The sequence below is a fragment of the Tupaia chinensis genome, unplaced genomic scaffold (assembly GCF_000334495.1).
Source record: "Tupaia chinensis unplaced genomic scaffold, TupChi_1.0 Scaffold000555_1, whole genome shotgun sequence".
Taxonomy (NCBI): Eukaryota; Metazoa; Chordata; class Mammalia; order Scandentia; family Tupaiidae; genus Tupaia; species Tupaia belangeri.
Window position 1 is genome coordinate 2,665,046 of NW_006160067.1, and position 20,475 is coordinate 2,685,520.

General features: G+C 39.7%; 1 protein-coding gene across 1 annotated transcript in view; it reads left to right on the plus strand.

Moving 5' to 3' along the window:
* The window catches only part of SLC5A12 (solute carrier family 5 member 12), a 50,386-nt gene extending 31,280 nt beyond the window's left edge, over positions 1-19,106 (plus strand). Inside the window, exons 11-16 of the mRNA XM_006157682.1 lie at positions 4,956-4,959; positions 5,869-5,957; positions 9,534-9,697; positions 13,591-13,694; positions 16,280-16,407; positions 18,776-19,106. Of these exons, the coding sequence (XP_006157744.1) occupies positions 4,956-4,959; positions 5,869-5,957; positions 9,534-9,697; positions 13,591-13,694; positions 16,280-16,407; positions 18,776-18,928 (642 nt within the window). The 3' untranslated portion in view covers positions 18,929-19,106. The remainder of the gene's footprint in view (positions 1-4,955; positions 4,960-5,868; positions 5,958-9,533; positions 9,698-13,590; positions 13,695-16,279; positions 16,408-18,775) is intronic.
* Positions 19,107-20,475: the final 1,369 nt, after the last annotated feature.

Genomic DNA, 20,475 nt, shown 5'->3' on the forward strand with positions numbered 1-20,475 from the left:
CAGCCACATTTTATTTCTTTGTGACTTTTTCCTCTTTCTTTTCTAATGTCTTGTATATTTCTCCAGGACCCAAATGCCGACACTCACTAATACCAGGTCCAAAGTAGACATTACATGTAAAATTTCAACTAGAATTATTTTCAGAAGGGGGAACTATTAAAGCTAGTAATGAAACAGTAAGAAAATGTCCTGCAATAAAATTAGAAATACTTTTAAAATTCATACCTAAGAATTTATGATCCTCCTACAGAAGGAATAATAATTGCAGTAGTAAAAACAATAACAACTCATGGTTATGTAAAACTTACTCTTGTTTAGGCATGTAACACTTCTAAAGGCAATATAATTAGTGTACTAATTTAACAGTTGAAGACACTAAGAAGTATTTATCCTTAAATCGCATAACTAATAGTGAAACTGAGATACAAACCTAACTCTTCTTATCATTCAAGTTACACTATTTCCCATATGTCACACTTTCAGTTCCATAAAATATCAGTGCTAAAAGGATCATTAAAGATAATCTGTTTTGGAACCAGCAATTGGCATAATGGCTATGTCACTGGACTCCCATGTAGTTGACCATGGTTCGAGTCCTAGACCCAGTGGCTTAAATTCATGCCAGGCATGTGTGTATGCGTGTCCAAGATCCCAAGAGGAGAATGGAAGAGAAGGGATTGTGGTGTGGCCATTCCCCCCTGAGGGGTGATTTCTTGCTTTCTGTCTTTCTGGTGAGCACATGCATCCTATAGCAAAAACTTCAAAAATAAAAAGGATGATCTGTTTAAACACCTTTATTTTGTAGGTTATTACAGAAAAAAGTGAAATAAGTTCTCAGAGCCACTTAGTGACTGAGTCAAGTGTCAGCCCCCTAAGCCACTCAACCCTACTCTTCATCTTGCCTAGCTCACAAGGCAGCATCAGATAAGCAACTTTTCAGTCTACCTTCTCAATTCCTTTTGTGTCTTTGTGCAATTTGAATATCCTTTAGATTTTCTCTGTCACAGCATAGGTTTTCAATATATGTTGCTCACATGAGGAAGTGTGAGGAGAAGGTATGAATCCTACTGTATACAGAATGCCTTCCAGTTTACAGAGCTGTGATTGATTCTTACGATCTTTCCAATGGCTGATTACAGAGGTTCCGCTACAGAGGAACCTTTCCATGGTAAGGTTCAGGAAAGAAGTCTGGCAGAGTTAAGTGATGTAATAATATACTTGTCTATATGAAAAAGCTGTGAGACTGGAAAATCTGTCATTTTGATAAGATATGAACTTATGGCTTTATCTCAGGTGTGCCACTATTTCTTTTCTTTTTTTTTCTTTGAGTGTTTTCTTGGAATATATTTATTCCTGCTACAAGTGAATGAGTAAGAAAGAGAGAGTGAAGAAACATCCAATACAACCTTTTTTTTCTTTTTTAAAAAATTTATTTATATCATCATAATTTTGTTTATATTACATTGAGTCACATATAACTTTACAGTGTATTGCATTAATTTTCCAGAAGGAATACCATGCATATTAACCCATACAAAGACATTAAAATCCCCATTTTGTCATCCAATAGCTTTTCATTTTTCCCTATTATTATTATTATTCCAATTATTTTTTAAAACAATTACTATTTCTCATTCTGCTTATAAAAAGACTTTACCCAACATCAAATAGTTCTCAGACAAATCCAGTTGAGAATACTATACACGTCATCATCAACAGGTAATAAACCATATCTGTGTCCTGCTAATGTCATGCCTCTCTGTTTGTTCTCTTGCCAGCTTTCTCTATACTTTTCACTTCTCTCACCCCATTCCACACTGTCTTATCCTTATTAACTATTTTCACTGCTTTTATGTCCTCCAATATTTTGTCCACCATAGTCTTGATGTTACCATTCACATCCAGCCTCTGGATCATGGCACATGTGTACCTGACATATTCAGAGAGCATTATTTCTTTACAGTGTTTGACACACTCTGACATCTCCCATTCACACAGAGGAAGTAGCATGTTGGCGGGATTCAGTGAGCTCAGAGGCATTTTTTTAAAGAACTATTTTATTTAACTTTATTTATCCATTTATTTGTTTATTTAATTTGACCAGAGAGGGATAAAATGAGAGAGAGAGAATGTGAGAAAGCAAGCTGCCGAGTCCAGAACTCAAACTGTGGTCAGCCACGTGGGAGTTCAGCACCCTTAACCACCATACCACCTTCCAGCCCCTCAGAGGCATTTGTTTTCCCCACTTATGGGGCCTGAATTTCTAAGTTCCCTTGATGACTTGGGTCCCTTTGCTCTTTTCCTTTCAACTCAACCAGCATTTATAGAACTATCATTATGTCCAGTATGGTAGAAATTTAAAGCACTAAAATGTTTTCTTCCCAAGGTATTTGCATTTTAAGCTTCTTTGCAATTGAGGTATGAGGGGCTATAGAATAGCAAAGTCTGCAGACTGGAAAACGCTGCTCATAGCAAGGAGGGAATTGGGATTCTGTGCTCTTTTGCTGTCCTGGCTCATCAGAGAGTGCTGGGCCCACTTTCTTGACTAAGATGTGTATCACACAGTTCACATGGTATAGGGGGTGCTGGTGGTCGAGAAACGAAAGCCCTGATCTTCTGTTTTCTAGGAGAGGTATCTGTTTCCAAGGTGACCCACTCATTTCTGGGAACACATCTGCTTTGATGGGTACAAAAAGGCAACTGCAGTTCCCCTATCTAATTTTCCAAGTAACTTCACCATAATGAATTTAATGAGACAACATTCATATTCAGATTTTACATTTAAAAACAGGATCAAAGCCTAGGTCCCAGAGGTGAGCCTAGATCTCATTGGTGTGTTTAGAGGTGGTTTTAGGGGCGGCAGGAGCTTTAAGCTCATTAAACAAATGCCCTCTCAGTTCTTTAGTTCAGGATCTTACAGAGTGTGTTCTGGACAACCTCACCCTGTGAAATGCACAGAGAGAGAATTTTCAAAGTCAAAGCCTTAGGCTGGTTCTCATCTCTGATGAGATCTACAGCACACAGTGTGCTGAGGGCTCTGGGAGTCCTGAGGCAAAGAAACCTGTTTTACTTTAAATTTGTGTCTGCCGCTGAATGCTAATCAAGTTGGGCAAGGGGCATGAAGACAAGGAGAAAGAGGGGTCAGAGAGCAGCATGTGATTTGAAAAGGTCATTCCATCCAATCCACTGCTGCCCTAGGGCTGATCGCTAATTCAGCTGAGAAAAGGCTGTCAGATTGCTGGACACATTTTTATATCATTTTAAGAAAGATTCTAGATCTTAAAATGGACCAAGAATCAAGTGGTGTACCTTAGAAATCAGAGCTCACCAGCAGGGTGGGCAATAGCAGTAACAAGAACAGAATAGTAGTACTATTCGATAACTATTTTTTCTTTTTTTTTTCTTTTTTTTTTTCTTTTTTTTGAGAGATTTTCACTGTAGGGCGCGTGCGCTTGCCAGACAGACAGAGAGAGACATAGAGACAGAAAGCGAGAAATCACCCCCCAGGGGGGATGGTCACGCTGCAATCCCTTCTCCTCCATTCTCCTCTCGGGATCTTGGGCACACACGCACACGCGCCCGGCGTGAGTTTTAAGCCCCCGGGCCCGGGACACGAACCGCGGTCGACTACGTGGGAGTCCAGCGACATAGCCATTACGCTAACTGCTGGTTCCCGATATTCCGGGTTTCTTAACAAGTGCTTCAGAGCATTCAGACGCTATTCTGAACTTTCTCTTGGATTCCACATTAAATACTCACCAGAAAAACTAATAAAACAAACAAACAAACAAAACACTAAGTAGGTATTAGGATTCCCCCCCCCCGCCCCCCTTGCCTCACATATGAGAAAGCTAAGATTGACCAATGTTAAATATCTTACCCAAGACCTACAGGCAATGCCAGCTCCATTGTCCTCAACTCGTAAGAGTGACTTAGACGAGTTGGGCATTGAGGAGAAGGCTTAGGTGAGCTTTCAGTCTCCTTATATATACACACACACAGACACATACATGCATACATACATACATACATGTATGTATGTGTGTGTGTGTCTAGTTTTAAATCCAGAAACTCTTAGAATTTTCCTTCCTTTCTATCATGTGAAGGATTTCCCCTCTCCCAGGCAAATCAGCTGTTTTGTAAGAAATTGTCACACTTTTCCCCCTACGAGGGAAGATAAATGTCTTTACTAACTTACTGACTTCTCTGTACAAGCGCAAGTAAATTACCTTCCACATTCAATAACCACAAGTATGAATTAATGCTATCAATCAGCACAAGAAATGCCAAGAATATTGAACTAAGCATCTGTACTGGGCAAAGAGGAAGCTTTTAATCTTATCTGCTTCTGTCTTGTCAAAGATAAATATGAGGCGTTGACTTCTGTGAAAATTAAACTGGAAAAGCAAACACAATGATGCATCATCGCACATCTCTGGACAAAGAAATTTAATTCCATTGAGAGGGGGTTTGGAGGCCCCTGAACCCTGTATGTTCAGTTTTTATAGAGAAGTAGAAGAAAACTCTTCATAATTGAATTAATATGAGTTAGTAGCAGAAAGTTTATCAAATACTAGTTGTGTGTATGTGTGGGGGGCATAATTAGAGCCCAGTATTCTGAGTGTTAGTGATATACTCTTTCAATAATTTTTCTGCCCTAAACAAGAGATGGGTATTATGACGGTCAGTGAATTTGACTCATTTTTAAGACTGTTTAAGGAGAGAAAAATGTGAATTTTATATAGAGCCAGAAAAAGAAAACAAAACAAAAACCCAGATTTGTATCTTACCTCTGCCACTTTCTAAAGGGAAATAGATCTGTTTTTCATTAGCCCCAATTTTTCTCATCTAAAGAGTTCAGGTAGCATGACCTACTGTAACAGGTAATTGTGAGGACTATGTGAGATAAGCAGTCAGGAACACTTGAGTCATTCTTCACTGCATGGCACCAGGAGGTGCCTGGCAGACATGGTCTTACATGGGCTCTTTAGAGTATCCTAATTTCAGCTGCCTGTTCTAAAGCCCTGTAATTGCATTGGTGGAACTAGGTAGGGCTGCATTGAGAGTGTTTGTGTGTGTGTCTGAAAAAGAATGCGCATGTATTCATATGCATGTTTGTATTTGCACAGCTCACTTGAAAATACATATTAGTCACGTGTATTTCCAAGACTCTTGGAAGGCCATGGGACAAGGCCTTAGGTTGGTAGTAAATTATTTAATATAAGTCCCTTGCAAACTCTCAGGACTCAGTAACTTAGAGGTGGAGAGATGTAAAAGCACATTTGCCAAGCTCCCGGTTGCCAAATGAATCAGCCATGAGTGTGGGAGAGAAAACCATGTGATACAGTGTCCCAGCTTACTGCTTCATGTCCTCAGTGTTCTGAGTAGGATTGTGGGGGTTGGGTAGCAGAACTATTTTATTAAAATGATACAATTTTTGATAACAATTAGAATAGCTGATTAGCTGTATAAAATTTGAAACTAAGTTATAGATGTATTTTCTCATATATTATTAAAGAAGCCTTTTAATAAGATAGAAAACGTTAAGTTAATCAATGAGATCCAGCTTGTGGAGAAGTTGTTTCAACCCAATCCAAGTTACCTGTGTTTCTGCTATACATACATAATACATGCATACACATGTCCATATCACATAACACAGGAATGTGTATGTGTGCATGTATCTATCTCTCTATGTATTTTTAACACAGTGCTTATATGGAGCCAAATGGAGAAATGACTGAGACTAAGCACTTAATTGATAAATAACACTGCCAGGACTAGGACCCAGGTTTATCCCAGGTCCTAGACAGGGTGGTGCCAGGTAGGCAACAGATGCAATGGGGTTCATCTGTCTGCTTCATCCACAGGCTGCCCTCAGCATCCATGGCATGTGTGGGGGACCGATGCTGGGCTTGTTCTCCCTGGGAGTCGTGTTCCCTTTTGTGAACTGGAAGGTAAGGATCTCATACCCCTCCTCATCAATCCCGGGTAAGACTGGGCCTCAGCCATTTTCTCTTCTCTTTCTTTTTTCACCCTGCTTAGAAAGGTTATGTCCTTTGCCACGGAAGGAACATACAGGCCTAGACCTCTGATCTCTGACATTAGGGAAGGCTTTTTTAGAAACATTTGACACAGAACAGACAAATCTACAAGATAATCTGCTAAGTGATAATATGCTATGTGAAATAAGCCTAGCTAGGAAAGACAAATACTGTATGTCCCTGTTTAACCTACACCAAGTGTCTGCACTCTGTGATGGAAATGGAATGATTTGATGGCATGGATGTAAAGAAAGCCACAAGAGATACCAGAGACTTGCCCAGGTGTGAGGATGGGAAGGGGCTTTGGAAGAAGGGATTGACAGACACCAGAATGCCTGTCAACAGGCATATGGGTTAGGGAATGGTGTTCCACAACAGAGTAAGAAATGGTATTACCCATATATATTTCACCATAGTAGACAGAACATCAAAGGTGCACACTGTAGTGTCGTGTACTTTGTTGGGGATGATGGCCATGTTAATATCTCTGCCTTGATTATCACACACTGTGTGCATGCTTTGAAGACTGTACTGTGTCTCACAAAGATGTACAACAGTTAAATGTAAACCAGACATTATAAAATAAGGCCATGTCATCTTAGGGATAAATTATACTATAAACTATTACTGAAAGAAATTTAGGACTATATTAATAAATGGAATGAAATATCTTGCTTATGAAAAAAGAAAAAAGAAACAGAAAGAAGGGCCATCCTCATAGCTCAGTGGTTAAATGCTATGTGCAAAAAGCAGATCCCACTGCCAGATCCAACGGCAGTTTAAATTCCAGCCCCAGTGGCTAGGGAAGGGTGCCAGGAGTGTATATACATGCCCCGAATTATGATATGATAGAGAAATGGGGGAAGAAGGACTGTGGCATGACCCTGCCCCACTGGGGATCTGCCATCTCTGTCTCTCTGATGAGTGTATACATCCTCTAGCAACAACAACAATAAAAACAAAAACAAACCAGAAAGCAAAGAAGAGAAGTGATCATGTCATGGTCTACCATATGTCACGGCACAAAAACTGAGTCTTTAAAGTTGAATTCTTTTCTTTCTCTTTTTTTAGAGAGAGATTTTAGCTATAGGTTGCATGCACTCGCCAGAGAGACAGAGAGAGACAGAAAGTGAGAAATAACCCCCGAGGGAGGATGGCCATGCTGCAATCCCTTCTCCTCCATTCTCCTCTTGAGATTCTGGGCATGCACGCACACATTCCTGGAGTTAGTTTCAAGTCTCTGGGTCTGAGACTTGAACCATGTTCAACTACGTGGGAGTCCAGTAATGTAACCACTACTCCACTGCTGGTCCCAAATTAATTTTTTTCTATCGGGTTGTTGGAAAAATCGCAATGTGTCAGGACTTTTCCAACAACCCAATAAATTAAGGGCCCACAAAACAAATATCAAAATAGGTATTGAATTCAGAAATAGTTCAAATATAATTTTGAAAACAAGTTAAAAGATGTAAACTTCTTTCTTTACCCATGTTTAGTTACCTAAAGTTATAACTAACATTTTTAAATTAGTTCATTGATATACATTAGAGGGAAAGGGACACGTCTGCTGGAGCCTGACAACTGGATTTTTTTGCTTTGTTGGGTTGACAAGCTAATAGCATGTCTTCAGGGAGATGGTGGCTGGATGACTGTTGTCAGTATAACTCAAACGGACTATTTGTTTGGAAAGTAGCATCATAATATTTTTAAAACATTAAAAATGTAATTTTCTCAATCTGTAGAAATTATTCTTTTTCAGTTATTGCCATCCACACACTTAGAAACATGTAGACTATAGAAAATTGACCTCTAGGCTTATTTATGTATACATCATAGGGTACGCCATGAAGCTTGAGACAGGTGGTCCACCTGATTAGGACTCTGTGGCTACCCCAACCCGATTGACCTCTTCTCTAGATAAATTGTATGGGGCCAAATAGAGAGAACGAGTGGGCAGCGGATATTAGCAGTGCTTCCCCTGCAGTCTTTTTAGGAGAATGTTATCTGAGACATTTTTCTGACATTGGTGTTGACAAGGATAATTATGATTTGAGGGAGAGTAAAATAAGAGAAGGTAATTTCCTAGCTATAAAATTTATGAACTAACCATGTAAGAATTTAGTGCAATATAAATTTTAATTTGTTATCTACGTTAGTACATCACGATCTACTTATTGAGGCAAATCACTTCTTTCTAGATAGAGGACAGTCCACATTATAAATCTGTCCCTTGGCATGGCCGTGGCTGAGTCTACTCATCATTCGTGGCTCTCCTTCCCATAGAATGGGGCTATGATCTCAGACTGTCAACACGGCTCTCCAGGCAATGACTATAAACCAGCTGAGTTTGACTCCCCAGGCAAAATCTATTTGCCATTTATTGAAGGCCAGGGGTCAGAAAACTCTATCCCTCATGCCAAATCTGGCTTGGCTCCTGTTTTTGGTACAGCTTACAACCTAAAAGTGATCCTGGTGTTTCAAAATGCTTGGGAAAAAAAAAATCAAAAGAAGAATAATATTGAATGAAACCTGAACATTTAGTCAAATTCAAATTTCAGTGCCTATAAAGAAAGTTTTCTTGCAACATATGCCTCTTCTGTTCAGGTATTGTATATTGTGGCTTTTGTGCTACAGTTTCAGAGTTGAGTAATTGTGACAGACACAGCTTAAAATATTTATTACCTGGCTGTCTACAGAAGTTTGCAGATCTCTGGTCTAGACCCAGGCAAAATTGCATTAGTTTCCCTAAAGATTAATGGAGAAAGCATTCTGGTACGCTTATCAAGGGGTCTCTGTTTTCCTGAACAGAGAAGCCAGTAAGCTGTCGACTCACAGAGAAGGCACAGTTACCTAGTGGAGATCATAGGCATCAGTTATTTTCCAGAGGTCCTGTTCTCACCTAGACTGTCCTGTCTCCTTTTTAGGAGAAATGACTCATTGATTTTTTTTTTCACTAACAGTTTATAAAGAAATATAACTCTTAAATGACTAAGCTAGTAAATATACTTGCTAATATTTAACAAAGCAAACAAAACTCAAACAAAAAACTCCAAAACCTGGGAAGACTACCGGAATCACTTGAGAAGAGAGATGGAAGTAAAATTTCTGCACAATAGCTGACAACACAACTGCATTGTCTTCATCAGCTGAAGTTTTTCTTAACTTCTGAAACTCTCCTATTGGAAACTAAGGTTTCAACAGCTTTTTGAGTACTAAGAAGAAGAAACCAAGAGGGAAAAAAATATCTTGCTAGAAATCTAAATATAATGATCCCTATGAAATTCTCTAGTGTCCTCATGTAAGGAACAAGTTGCTCTGAAGTAAAATGGCACTGTGAGGGTTGAAAGGAAGGTAGATTTCCAACACATGTGGCCAAAACCTGGTGTGGACAGCTAGAATCTCTGAGACATAGAACTCTGCACCCTACTATCCTTTCAGCAAACAACTTTGCAAATTCCTCATTCACTTATTTATTTTTTCTTCATCCAGGGTGCACTAGGAGGCCTTCTTATTGGAATCACCTTGTCATTTTGGGTGGCCATTGGGGCCTTTGTTTACCCTGCCCCAGACTCTAAGACGTGGCCCTTGCCTTTATCGACAGACCAGTGTGTCCACTTAAATGTGACATCAGTGCCTTCAGTGTTCCCCAGCAGGTATGCCAACCTCAAAGATGGTGCTGAGACCCCAACAGGGGTCACCAAGTTAGTGAAAGGTGCATTCTTCTGGAATACAGCTGATGGGACATGTCTTCCTGTACTATGAGAATTACTCTGGAATGTTCCTACCACTGAAGAGTGCCATGCAGGGCTCCAGTTTTCTGTAGACATACATCCATTTCTCTGTATGCAAGTGTACAAAAGTGAACTTGGCCAAGGAGTGATGTGGCGGCATGGGTGCAAAACAGAAAAAGAGTGGGGCTTGGAAACAGGTGTGTCAACGTGAGGATCACTGTGCCCTTAGAAGAACAAAGGATCTGAGTAGGAGATGAATGGAAAAAATGATTATAGACATATTATTGATAAATTATGAGCACTGCAGTGGATAAATGGCTTTTAAAGAAAACCACATGAACAGTGGGTTTAACAATGGGTGCTTCTGTCTATTTCTGGCTGAGGTAAGTGATCAAAGATATAAAAACATAGAAGATAATGCGGTGTAGAGAGAAGACCAGGACAATACCTCGGTTAGGTATTTCTGATTTATGGTTTTACCATTTATCTAGTCTGTGTTTTTTAACAAGTTAGTAATTTGTCATTTCTTAAATTCTCAGGGCCCATGACAGGAAGATGAGGGATCAGGATCGATTTTACTGGCTAGTGAGAGGATCAAATCATATAGAATAAATAGATAAATATATAGACAGATAGGTGATAGCCAGAATGACTGCACCTGACTGAAGTAAGTGTGCATTTTCACATTCCACGTCCATGTAGTGGCAAGTCTAGGAACTGCAAGTTTTGTGGTCCTGTGTCCAGGAAAGCACCACAGTTCGGGCAGCCCTTTTCTGTTTCTCATCAGTACGTCCTCATATTGGGCTATTTCCTTTGGGCTAACCTCCTAAAAATTGTCAGAATCTTCAGTAGATTGCATTTATAAAGATGTCCCCAGGCCTGGCATAGCCTCTATCATCAATGCTCTTGTCATTCTTTTTCTTTCTTTATTTCTTCTTTTTTTTTAGATATTTTTACCATAGGTGTTTGCACTCATCAAAGAGATACAGAGAGAGACAGAGAGAGACACAGAGAAGGAAAGTGAGAAGCCCTGCTCCCTCCCCCACCCAAACCCTGCAGGGGATGGCCACATTGCAATCCCTTCTCCTCCAGCCTCTTCTAGGAATTTTGGATACATACTCCTACACACCCAGCATGTTTTTCAGGCTGACAGGTCTGGGACTGGAACCATAGTCAACCATGTGGGATCCAGTGCCTTAAACACTATGCCACCTGTTGGCCCTGCCCTTGTCATTCTTGAAACTAGTCTCATCTAATTCAAGCCCAGCGTAGGAACATTCTCGTATTTGTGCTATTGCTTTTCCCCATTTCTCTCTTTTATTCACTTCTAATCATTCTTATCTAAAAGGTCACTAGATTTATTTCTCAAAGCACTTTTCTGAGCTCATGACCATCACTCTGAGATAACTTCCATGCTCGAGGTATCTATGGGATAAAGGACAACCTTTTTATTCTGGAGCTAAATGCCTTTCAAAACTCAAAACTATTCTGTGTTCCGGCACTATTAAGCATGCTTCCCCTCTTCTGCTCTGGATCCTGTCACTTTACCTTATGCATATCCTATTCTTTCCTAACTTTGTCTTCAATTAAGCTATTTCCTTTGTAGAAGTGCCTTTTAATCTTTATTTGCACTATCTCCAAATATATCCATTCCTCTTTCTAGAGCCAGATTAGAGCCTTCAATTTCTCCATAAAATATATTTTGACTAGGATTTGAAAGAATCTCAGAACTTAATAAGACCTTAATACATTTTCTAAGCCAATTACCTTCCATTATTAAGACTTTTCTACAACATTCACATTTTGAACCCATGCTTAAAATAACCAGAAAGATGAGTTGTCACTGCCTTCTAAGGAAGCCTTGACACTGTATAGTCCCTCTTTGTGTCATCTATCTTACTTTCCTATTCTCTCTTTTTTTTTTTTTAATTTTTTTGCTTCTATTTTTCCCCCTTCCCTTCTCTTCTATTTTTGTCCTTCTTTTCCATTACATAATAAGCTCCTTCGGTTCATGTAACATGTCTTGCTCACTGTATAAGGGAAAATGGCATAAAATAAACATGAAATAAATTTATGTTGATTCCATTGCCATTTCCCTCATCAGAAATCAAGACTCATCTTTACCATCTCTTTGTCCATCTTGGCAAGCATTAAGGGATTCTGGTTATCTCAGATGCCACAGAGTCCTGTGGTCCTGACTCTGAACCTGGGACAGAGGTCTTCCCAGGCAATAACAGTTGCAGCCAGCTTAGAAAAGGAAATCTATGGGCCAGCTCCATGGTGCAGAGGTAATGCTCTACTCAAGAGAAACCAGATTCCATGTGGTAACTGTGGTCTGAATTCCTGGCCCAGCTGGCCTGAAACTCGCTGGACATGTGTACTAGTACCCAAGATCTGCTGAGCTGGAGGACTGGAATGGGGGGAATTATAGCATGATCAGACATGTAAAGGTTGATCATCTCTCTGTGCATCTCTTTCTCTCTCATACATGCACATGCATTACTCTATCATGAATAAAAAAGAAATGATATATTAAAAAAAGTAAAGGGAATCTCTAACACAACTTTATTTACTTTCGCACATGATATTAAGCAAAAAGGGATACTTTGAAAGGATAAGTGAGGGACAGCAGGTGGCATGGTGGTCAAGGTGCTGGATTTCATAGGGCCAACTCCCCTGTTAGAGTTCTGGACTCAGTGGCCTGAAGAACATGCTGGGCACATGTGCATGCATGCCCAAAATACTTCAAGGAGATTGGAGGAGAAGGGACTTCAGGGTGGCTATCTTCGGGGGAAGTGGAGATTTGTCACTTTCCCTCTCTCTCCATCTCTCCCTGTCTCTCTCTGGTGAGCACATGCACACTAAATTTATACTTGAGTAGGGTACACCACACCCCACTCAAATTTAAACTGTCCAGACATTACATAGTTATCTCTGCCTCCTCTTCTGAAAGGAACATCTATGGGATCGTGGATCTCTTTTTCTACTGCATTACCTCCTGACACTGCACAGCCGATGAAGAACCTACCAGAAGCTGTGCTGGAGGAGGAAGAGTGTGGCGCACAGTGGGTGGGACAGTGAGTAGGCTGTCCTTGTGCTAGAGCACACAGGCACTTCCCTACCTTGTTTCCATTGTCTCTGAGTTTCCTTTAGCTCAGAGTCACTCCTTTGCATAAATGTATTATGAAACAGTGTCAACCTGTGTATAGTTCCCAGCCAACCACACTGCTGCTTCCCTTCTGCCTGTGTTTATTCCATCCTCTTTTCTTGAAATGCTAAGTCCTGGCCCCGACTACTACCTTAGCTTTGTTAACTATTAATCATTGTTCAAAAACAAGCTTCAGTGTCATCACACAGCCTGAGAGTCACACGATGAGAGCTCTCAGTCCCTCGTTTCTATTCTATCAAGGCAGTACCAACCCACTTTGTATTGTTTCTTAGTTCCTATTTAAACATTTCTCATTTTAAAATCTCCAATGTCTGCCCTAATTCCTGGCCAGAAATCAGTGCTTACTAAACATCTTAAGAAGAAATGAAAAGATGGGAAGATTCAGTCCTCATTGCAATACATCTAATTCTATATATGCACTGCCATGTTTGTAATTCAAAGATTGAGTTGGATGGAGTGAAATGCAAAGTTCCACCAGGCGACAACAGATTCTTTTATTAAAAAAAAAAAAAAGTCACAAAAAGTTAAGCTTGGGGGTTTTGAGAGGTGTCGGGCTCAGAAATGACCCGTGAGTGGCCCTCTAGGTTACAAGGATCATCCTTTCTGAATGCATGGGACTGGTGACATGTGCTGTTGTTCTCCACAGACCCGCCATAGCTGACACCTGGTACTCCATCTCCTACCTCTACTACAGTGCGGTGGGCTGTCTGGGATGCATTGTGGCTGGAGTGCTCATCAGCTTCCTAACAGGTTCGTCATGAGGATTCCCCTCTTTGGTACCAAAGAAGATATGAGATTTTGCATTGGTGGATGAGGTGGCTGTCTTGTTGGCTTAATTTTGAATCTACCACAAAAAGCCTTCCCCAAGACATATATCTGCTCTCTCCAAATGAACATGTAAAAGCTCCCTCATAGGAGCTAACTGATAACTATAAATCAAATGGACCAACAGACACATATAGAGCATTCCACTAAGTAACTACAAAATACACTTTTTTCCTCATCTCCACATGGAATATTTTCAAAGATTGATAAAATAATAGGGCATAAAACAAATTGCTACAAATTAAAAAACATATAGAAACTGTACCCAGCACCTTTTCTGACCCTAACTTGAAACGGAATTAAACTTGAAATCAACTACAGAAAGCACCCTCAAAATAAACAAAAACACTGAAACTAAATAATCTACTTCTGAGTGAGGTTAGAACTAATGAAGAAATTTTAAGACTGAAATTAAAGGAGTCATTGAAACCAACAATAATGAACACACCACCCTCCATAACCTTTGGAACACAGCAAAAACAGTTGTAAAAGGCAAGTTCATAGCCATTAGTGCTCACATGAAAAAATAGAAAGGTAACAAATAAATAACATCACATCTCAAGGAAGTGAAAAAGTAACAATAATAAAAATAATGTAGAAATAATAGAAGGAAATAAGTAGCAAAGATTAGAGCTAAAAATGAATGAAATGGAGAATAAAAGAGCTACATCACAAAGTCAACAAAATGAAAAGCTGTTTTTTTAGAGGATAAAATTGACTAATCATTAGCTAGATTAATCAAGAAAAAAAGAGAAATGAAAAAGGTAGATGAAATCAGCAATGAAGCTGGTAATATTACAACCGATATATTAGGCTTACAAAAACTTTTGAGAGAATATTACAAGTGAGAAGACATGACTGCCCATTTTCTCCAATTGTTTTCAACATAGTGCTGGAAGTTCTAGCCAATGTCATCAGACAAGAGAGCAAAATAAAAGGCATTCATATAGAAAAAAGAAGCTATAGTATTTCTACTCACAGATGATATAATTATATATATATACATGATTCAAAGTAATCCACAAAAAACTTGTAAAATTGATAAATGAATTCAGTAAAGTAGGAGGATACAAAAATCAATATACAAAAATTTGTAACATTTTTATATACCAACAATGAGCAGACTGAGACAGAGTTGAAGAAAGTAATTCCATTTACAATAGTGACAAAACAAATAAGATACCTAGGAATAAGCCTACCGAAAATGTGTAAGACCTCTACAAGGAAAACTACAAAAAACTGAAAAAATATAGTGAGTATGATACAAAAAAATAGAAAAACAGTCCATAGTCTTTGATTGAGAGAATCAATATAATCAACATGTTAGTTCTACCCAAATTAATTGACATAGTCAGTGAAAACAAATGAAATTGACTCTGACATTCTTCATAGAAGTAGAAAAAAAATTTACAAATTTTTCTGGAATCATAAAAGGCCCCATATTTCCAAGAAACAACTGTGTAAAAAGAGTAAAGTAGGAGGCAAGTAAGTACCAAGGAGTGGGATAATTGGGTCATAGCTAAATCTATTTGTAGGAACCTGAATCTAAATCTGTTTTTGAGGAACTTCTATATTGTTTTCCAGAAAGGTTGTACTAATTTACAATCCCACCTACAGTATGAGGGCTCAGTTTTCACCACAGCCTTGCCAGCACTTATTTTCTTTATTATTTTTATCCTAGCCATTTTTTTCTTTCTTTTTTTGAAGAGGTTTTCGCTATAGGGCGCCTGTGCTCGCCAGAAAGGCAGAGAGAGACAGAGAGATAGAAAGCGAGAAATCACCCCCCAGGGAGGATGGCCACGCCACAATCCCTTCTCCTCCATTTTCCTCTTGGGATCCTAGGCACGCACGCACACGCGCCCAGTGTGAGTTTAAGCCGCCGGGTACGGGACTTGAACCACAGTTGACTACATGGGAGTCCAGCAACATAGCCATTACACTAACTGCTGGTCCCTACCCTAGCCATTCTAATTGGGGTTAAATGGTATCTCATTGTAGTTTTAATTTGTATTTCCCTCATGACAGGAGACTTTGAATGTTTTTTCATATGCCTTATGGCCATTTGTCTTTCTTAGAAAGTTGTCTATTCAGCTAATTTGCCCATCTTTTGATTGAATTATTCATTTTTTTTATAATGAGCATGTATATATCTTGATCTGCCTAAAAGGTAAGGGCCTTGCTAATATGTATACATATATAAAATTCCTACTATCTGCTCTGTTCACTTACAAAGGATATGTGTAGAGTTTTACACAACAGATACCTAAAAATAAATGTGTTGTCTCCGTTTAACTCTATACTCATGAGCTTGTCTAATTTGAAAATGTGTCGATACTCAAAAATAAAGTCTCACCCTTTCAGCAGTCAACCAATTTCTTTCTGTTAACCAGTTTGGCCTGTTTGCACCCTTACACAAGAGTAACGTACTTCTCGAGGTAACAGTGCTTAGATTTATGAAAGGAGTCCTGGAAGCCTGTAACTATCTAATCCTTCTGTCCTTTCATTAATAGGTCACCAGAAAGGCAAGGATATTCAACCACTGTTAATTAGGCCAGTATGCAATTTATTTTGCTTTTGGTCTAAAAAATACAAAACACTGTGCTGGTGCGGAGTTCAGCATGACATTGAGACAGAGCAGGTGAGCTGACGTTAGAACTTCTAAAAATATGTATTGCCTCAAAGGGCTTCCCTTTTGGTTAATTTAAGCAAACAGCAAGAATGGGTATAAGGAAAAAAGGCAGTGAATGCTACAACTGGAAAAAAAAAAAGCAAACAAACAAACAAAAAAACCAAACTGGGCTTCGACCTGAGTTAACTCAGCTGATTAGCTTCTTAGCACATAAGTATGTTGATAAGTAGCTGGGCATTTGGGCTGAATTGTTGGCACTGCAAGTGACCTAGTTCTAAAGTTCTTATTAATCTCTAGGAGGGGTGAATTCTAGGAAAAACATTTAAATGCATGGCAGAAAGAAACAAAATAGCACAGTCTTATGCGCTGTGGAAAAGCCTAGGCTTCAGAGTCAGAGAGCCCTGGGTTTAATTTGGGTTCTTTGTCTTACATTTGAGGGATACATTATGGAGCTTGTCTGAATTTCTTTTTTATCTGAGAACTGGAGGAATATTATGTAGGACAACATGGACATACACACACACACCTCCCTCTAGAGTTGTAAATATAAAGATGTACTGAGGGAACTCACAGGCAGATAAACGGAAAGATGCATCTAACAGTCCTAGCCCTCTTCGTCCAGCAAGTGGTTTAGGTCAGTCAGGAGATGCTGTCCAACTACTGTTAAGGGCTCATCAGCCACAAGGCCACTAGAAAAAGCCTGTGATCAGACAAAATCAGACTAATTTGTTTGATGCAGCAAGGTGGGGTGCCTCAGAGGACACAGAGATGCCATCCTCAATGAGAGGGAGGGTGGAGATGCCCTTTGTAAGGTTTGGACTCCTGGAGAAGGATTCTAAGAGGGATTTAAGAGAAGTGGGAAATGAATAAAAGCTATCTCACACAGTGTTGGTGAGACTGCAACAATCAGAATTATTATGGCATTTGACACCTGCTGGGCCATGGAGGAGGTGAGGTTTCCTTTAAGTTTACAGCTGGTCTTATTGGTGTCCTATGGTGTTTTTTGTTTAAGTTTAAGCTTATTTTCACTCTTTTAGTCCCAAGCATTTTACTCTTAACAGTCTAGAAAAGGGACTCCTAACCCTTACTGCATCACATACTTCTGAGTTGTCAATTGCTGTCCTCCCCAGAAAACACCATAACAACACATGCATTCCATAAACCTGAGTTTAATACTTGCCATAGTTAGGGGAAGTCTATGACAGGGTGCAGAATAGGGAGGTTAGGTGCAGACATTTGGAGTGCTCTAAGCTCAAGTGATTTAAGAAGTTCTTTAAGTTGAGTTCTGATAGGAACTGAGGAAAATTATTGGGTTGTCAGAAAAGTCATGACGTATTTTTTCTATGCAAAAATGCACCATGACTTTTCTGACAACCCAATATATGTACAACCCCTCACATGATGAGGGTCCTAAAGACAGTCATGTCAAGGGCGGTTTGATGAGCCACGTGTTTGCCCTATGAAGTATACAGTTCTGAGAAGGGAGCTGTTTACCCAAATGAGGAATTTCTGTTGCTGGGAAGGCAGCTATTTCACTAGTCTATTGTATATATTAATGGATTTGGAGGAAGTTCTTGTAGCAATGAAATAGGTTATTTCCTGGTTTACAGATGTATCTTTCTGGGTGAGAATTTCCAGGAATACATTCTGTTCACATAGGCAGCTTCCATTCTCCAGGCTGAGTTGAGAGTGGGAGGAAAAACTCAGTGTGTCACTATAGGGCTCCTTTGCCAAAAAAGTAACACTGAGCAGTCTCCAGAGGACACTCCATCAAGAGCCCTTGCTGTTCACAGATAGGAAGGGAGCCACAGCTTGGTCTTTCATCATGAGGTGATAATATTATCTCATAATATTGCTTCTTTATTTAAGATCTATGTATTTCTTTCTGCAACATGAGACATTGTAAATGTTCAATACATCTCATTGTGGAATTATTATCATTGGAAATAGTACCTACAGAAGTGATCAAAGTTGTCAATTAGGAAGTGTCTTCGATCAGAGTTATTTGTATTGTTTTGTGCTTTCACTCATAAACTGCATGAGGCCATTTTAGTCAGTACTAGACCTCATATACGACAGCGATCCCATAAGAAGCATAGAGGCTCCCCCATATTGCCTAGGTGTGTAGTCGGTTATGCCATCCAGGTTTGCACAGATGCACTCTGTGATGTCCATGCAGCAAGGACGTTGCCTGACCACCTGTTTCTCAGAAGGTACCCCCAGTGTTCAGTGACACATGACTGCATATCATTTTTGAAAGAAGAGCTCAGCAAGACTCTCTTATGTTGACTTGGGATACATTAAGACTGTATTTCCCCCCTGCTCCCCTCCCCCCCCAAAACTGTCTTGCTAATATGTGCCTTTTCATTTTCCTCAGGAAAACCTTGAGAATGGCAGTGCCTGGAAACAAGAGGCTGACTCTGTCTTACAGAATGGACTGAGGAGAGAGAGCCTGGCCCAGGATGTAGGCTATGATCCCAAAGACAAAAGCTACGACAACATGGCGTTAGAGAAAATTACCCATTTCTGAGGCAACACGTGTGTACGTGTGTGTGCATACACACACACACATATACACATACTTCACACATTTTTTGCTTATTTGTTAGTAGATCTAGAGAGTTGTCACTGATAGAAGATAAGGATATTTGTATTTATTTATAATGATAAATAAAATGACTAGGGCCAGCCTGTGGCTTGGTGGTTCAGGTGGCTGAATCCAACATGGCAAATTGTATGGTTTAAGTCCTAGACCTGGCAGCTTGAAAAACATACCAAGCACAGGTGTGTAGGTGCCCAAAATCCCCAAAGGAGGGAAAGATGGAGGAGAAGGGATTGCAGCCTGACCATACTCCTTGGGGGGAGTGCTTTCTTGCTTTTCCTCACTCACTCTGTTTCTCTTTCTCTCTGGTAAGCACATGCACCCTTTGATAAATTTAAAAAACAAAAATAAAGTGATTGTTTCCCAAGATATTCTTTGGGAGATTTCAATCTGCAGGTGAAAAAGTAAAACAAACAATAACAACAAATTATCTGGGCCCTAAGGGTTCTGGCAACCTCCTTCTTGAATAAATTCAGGCTGAATTTCATCATAGCGTAACTAATCAAAATCTCTTTCCTTTGTGTTTCATTAAAATCCAGGTCTTTTAGTTTTTTTGTTTTGTTTTGCTTTGTTTATTTACTCCATAACAGAGACAGGCAGAGAGAGAGAGATAAAGAGAGAAGAGAGACAACTCTCAACCAGGTCTTCATGCCACAATCCACTTCCAGCTTCAGCCAGTCAGGATCTCTGGCACTTGAGTCCAACATGACCAATGTGTACAGGGAAGCCTTGGGATGTGTATCCAGGATTTCCCACATGGCTCCATCACAGAACATAGTATTATCATTGTGTTGCCACAGAAGGTCTCTTTTCTTGTTAAATGTTTATCAAAATATATTGGAGTTATAGGCAGAATGGGGAAAGTCAAGGTATATAAAACAGGAGAAGGCTACCCACCTCCAACCTCAAACCTCATAGATAGACCCACATTTCCAGGCTCCCACACTTTAGCTGTGATTGGAGTACTTAATCATGAACATCCCTCAAAGCCACCGTTAAGTTCCCTTTCCAACCATTCATGCTATTATAGCTGTCCTGACCAAACAGTACAAGAATTCTGAGCATGGGGGGAGAGGTGACATGTATGGCTAGTAGGAACAATTTTAACTAAAGTCCCTGCTCCCTTTGTGCTCTCAGTGTAGTTATTTCTTCCTTCTATCACAATGAACAAGAAGTTCTGGAGTCTTTCTTCAGGGCTGGATGAAGAGAAAGGACTAATCCTGTAGAAGGCTGTTAGCATGCCAATATGCAACTGAACCTTGCAAATAGCTTACCCACCCACAGGAGATTTCATGAGTCATAGAGTCTCCTGTGGTGCAAATACAGTGTCCACAGAACTTCCACTCTGCTCACACAGCTCATAGATGCAAGCCCTATTGACCATCAGGCTAAAGTGACAGAAGTAAATGTCTTCATAGTGAAAATCTAGAAAATATTTTTTTTTTGGGGGGGGGGAGAGGATTTTGCTATAGGGC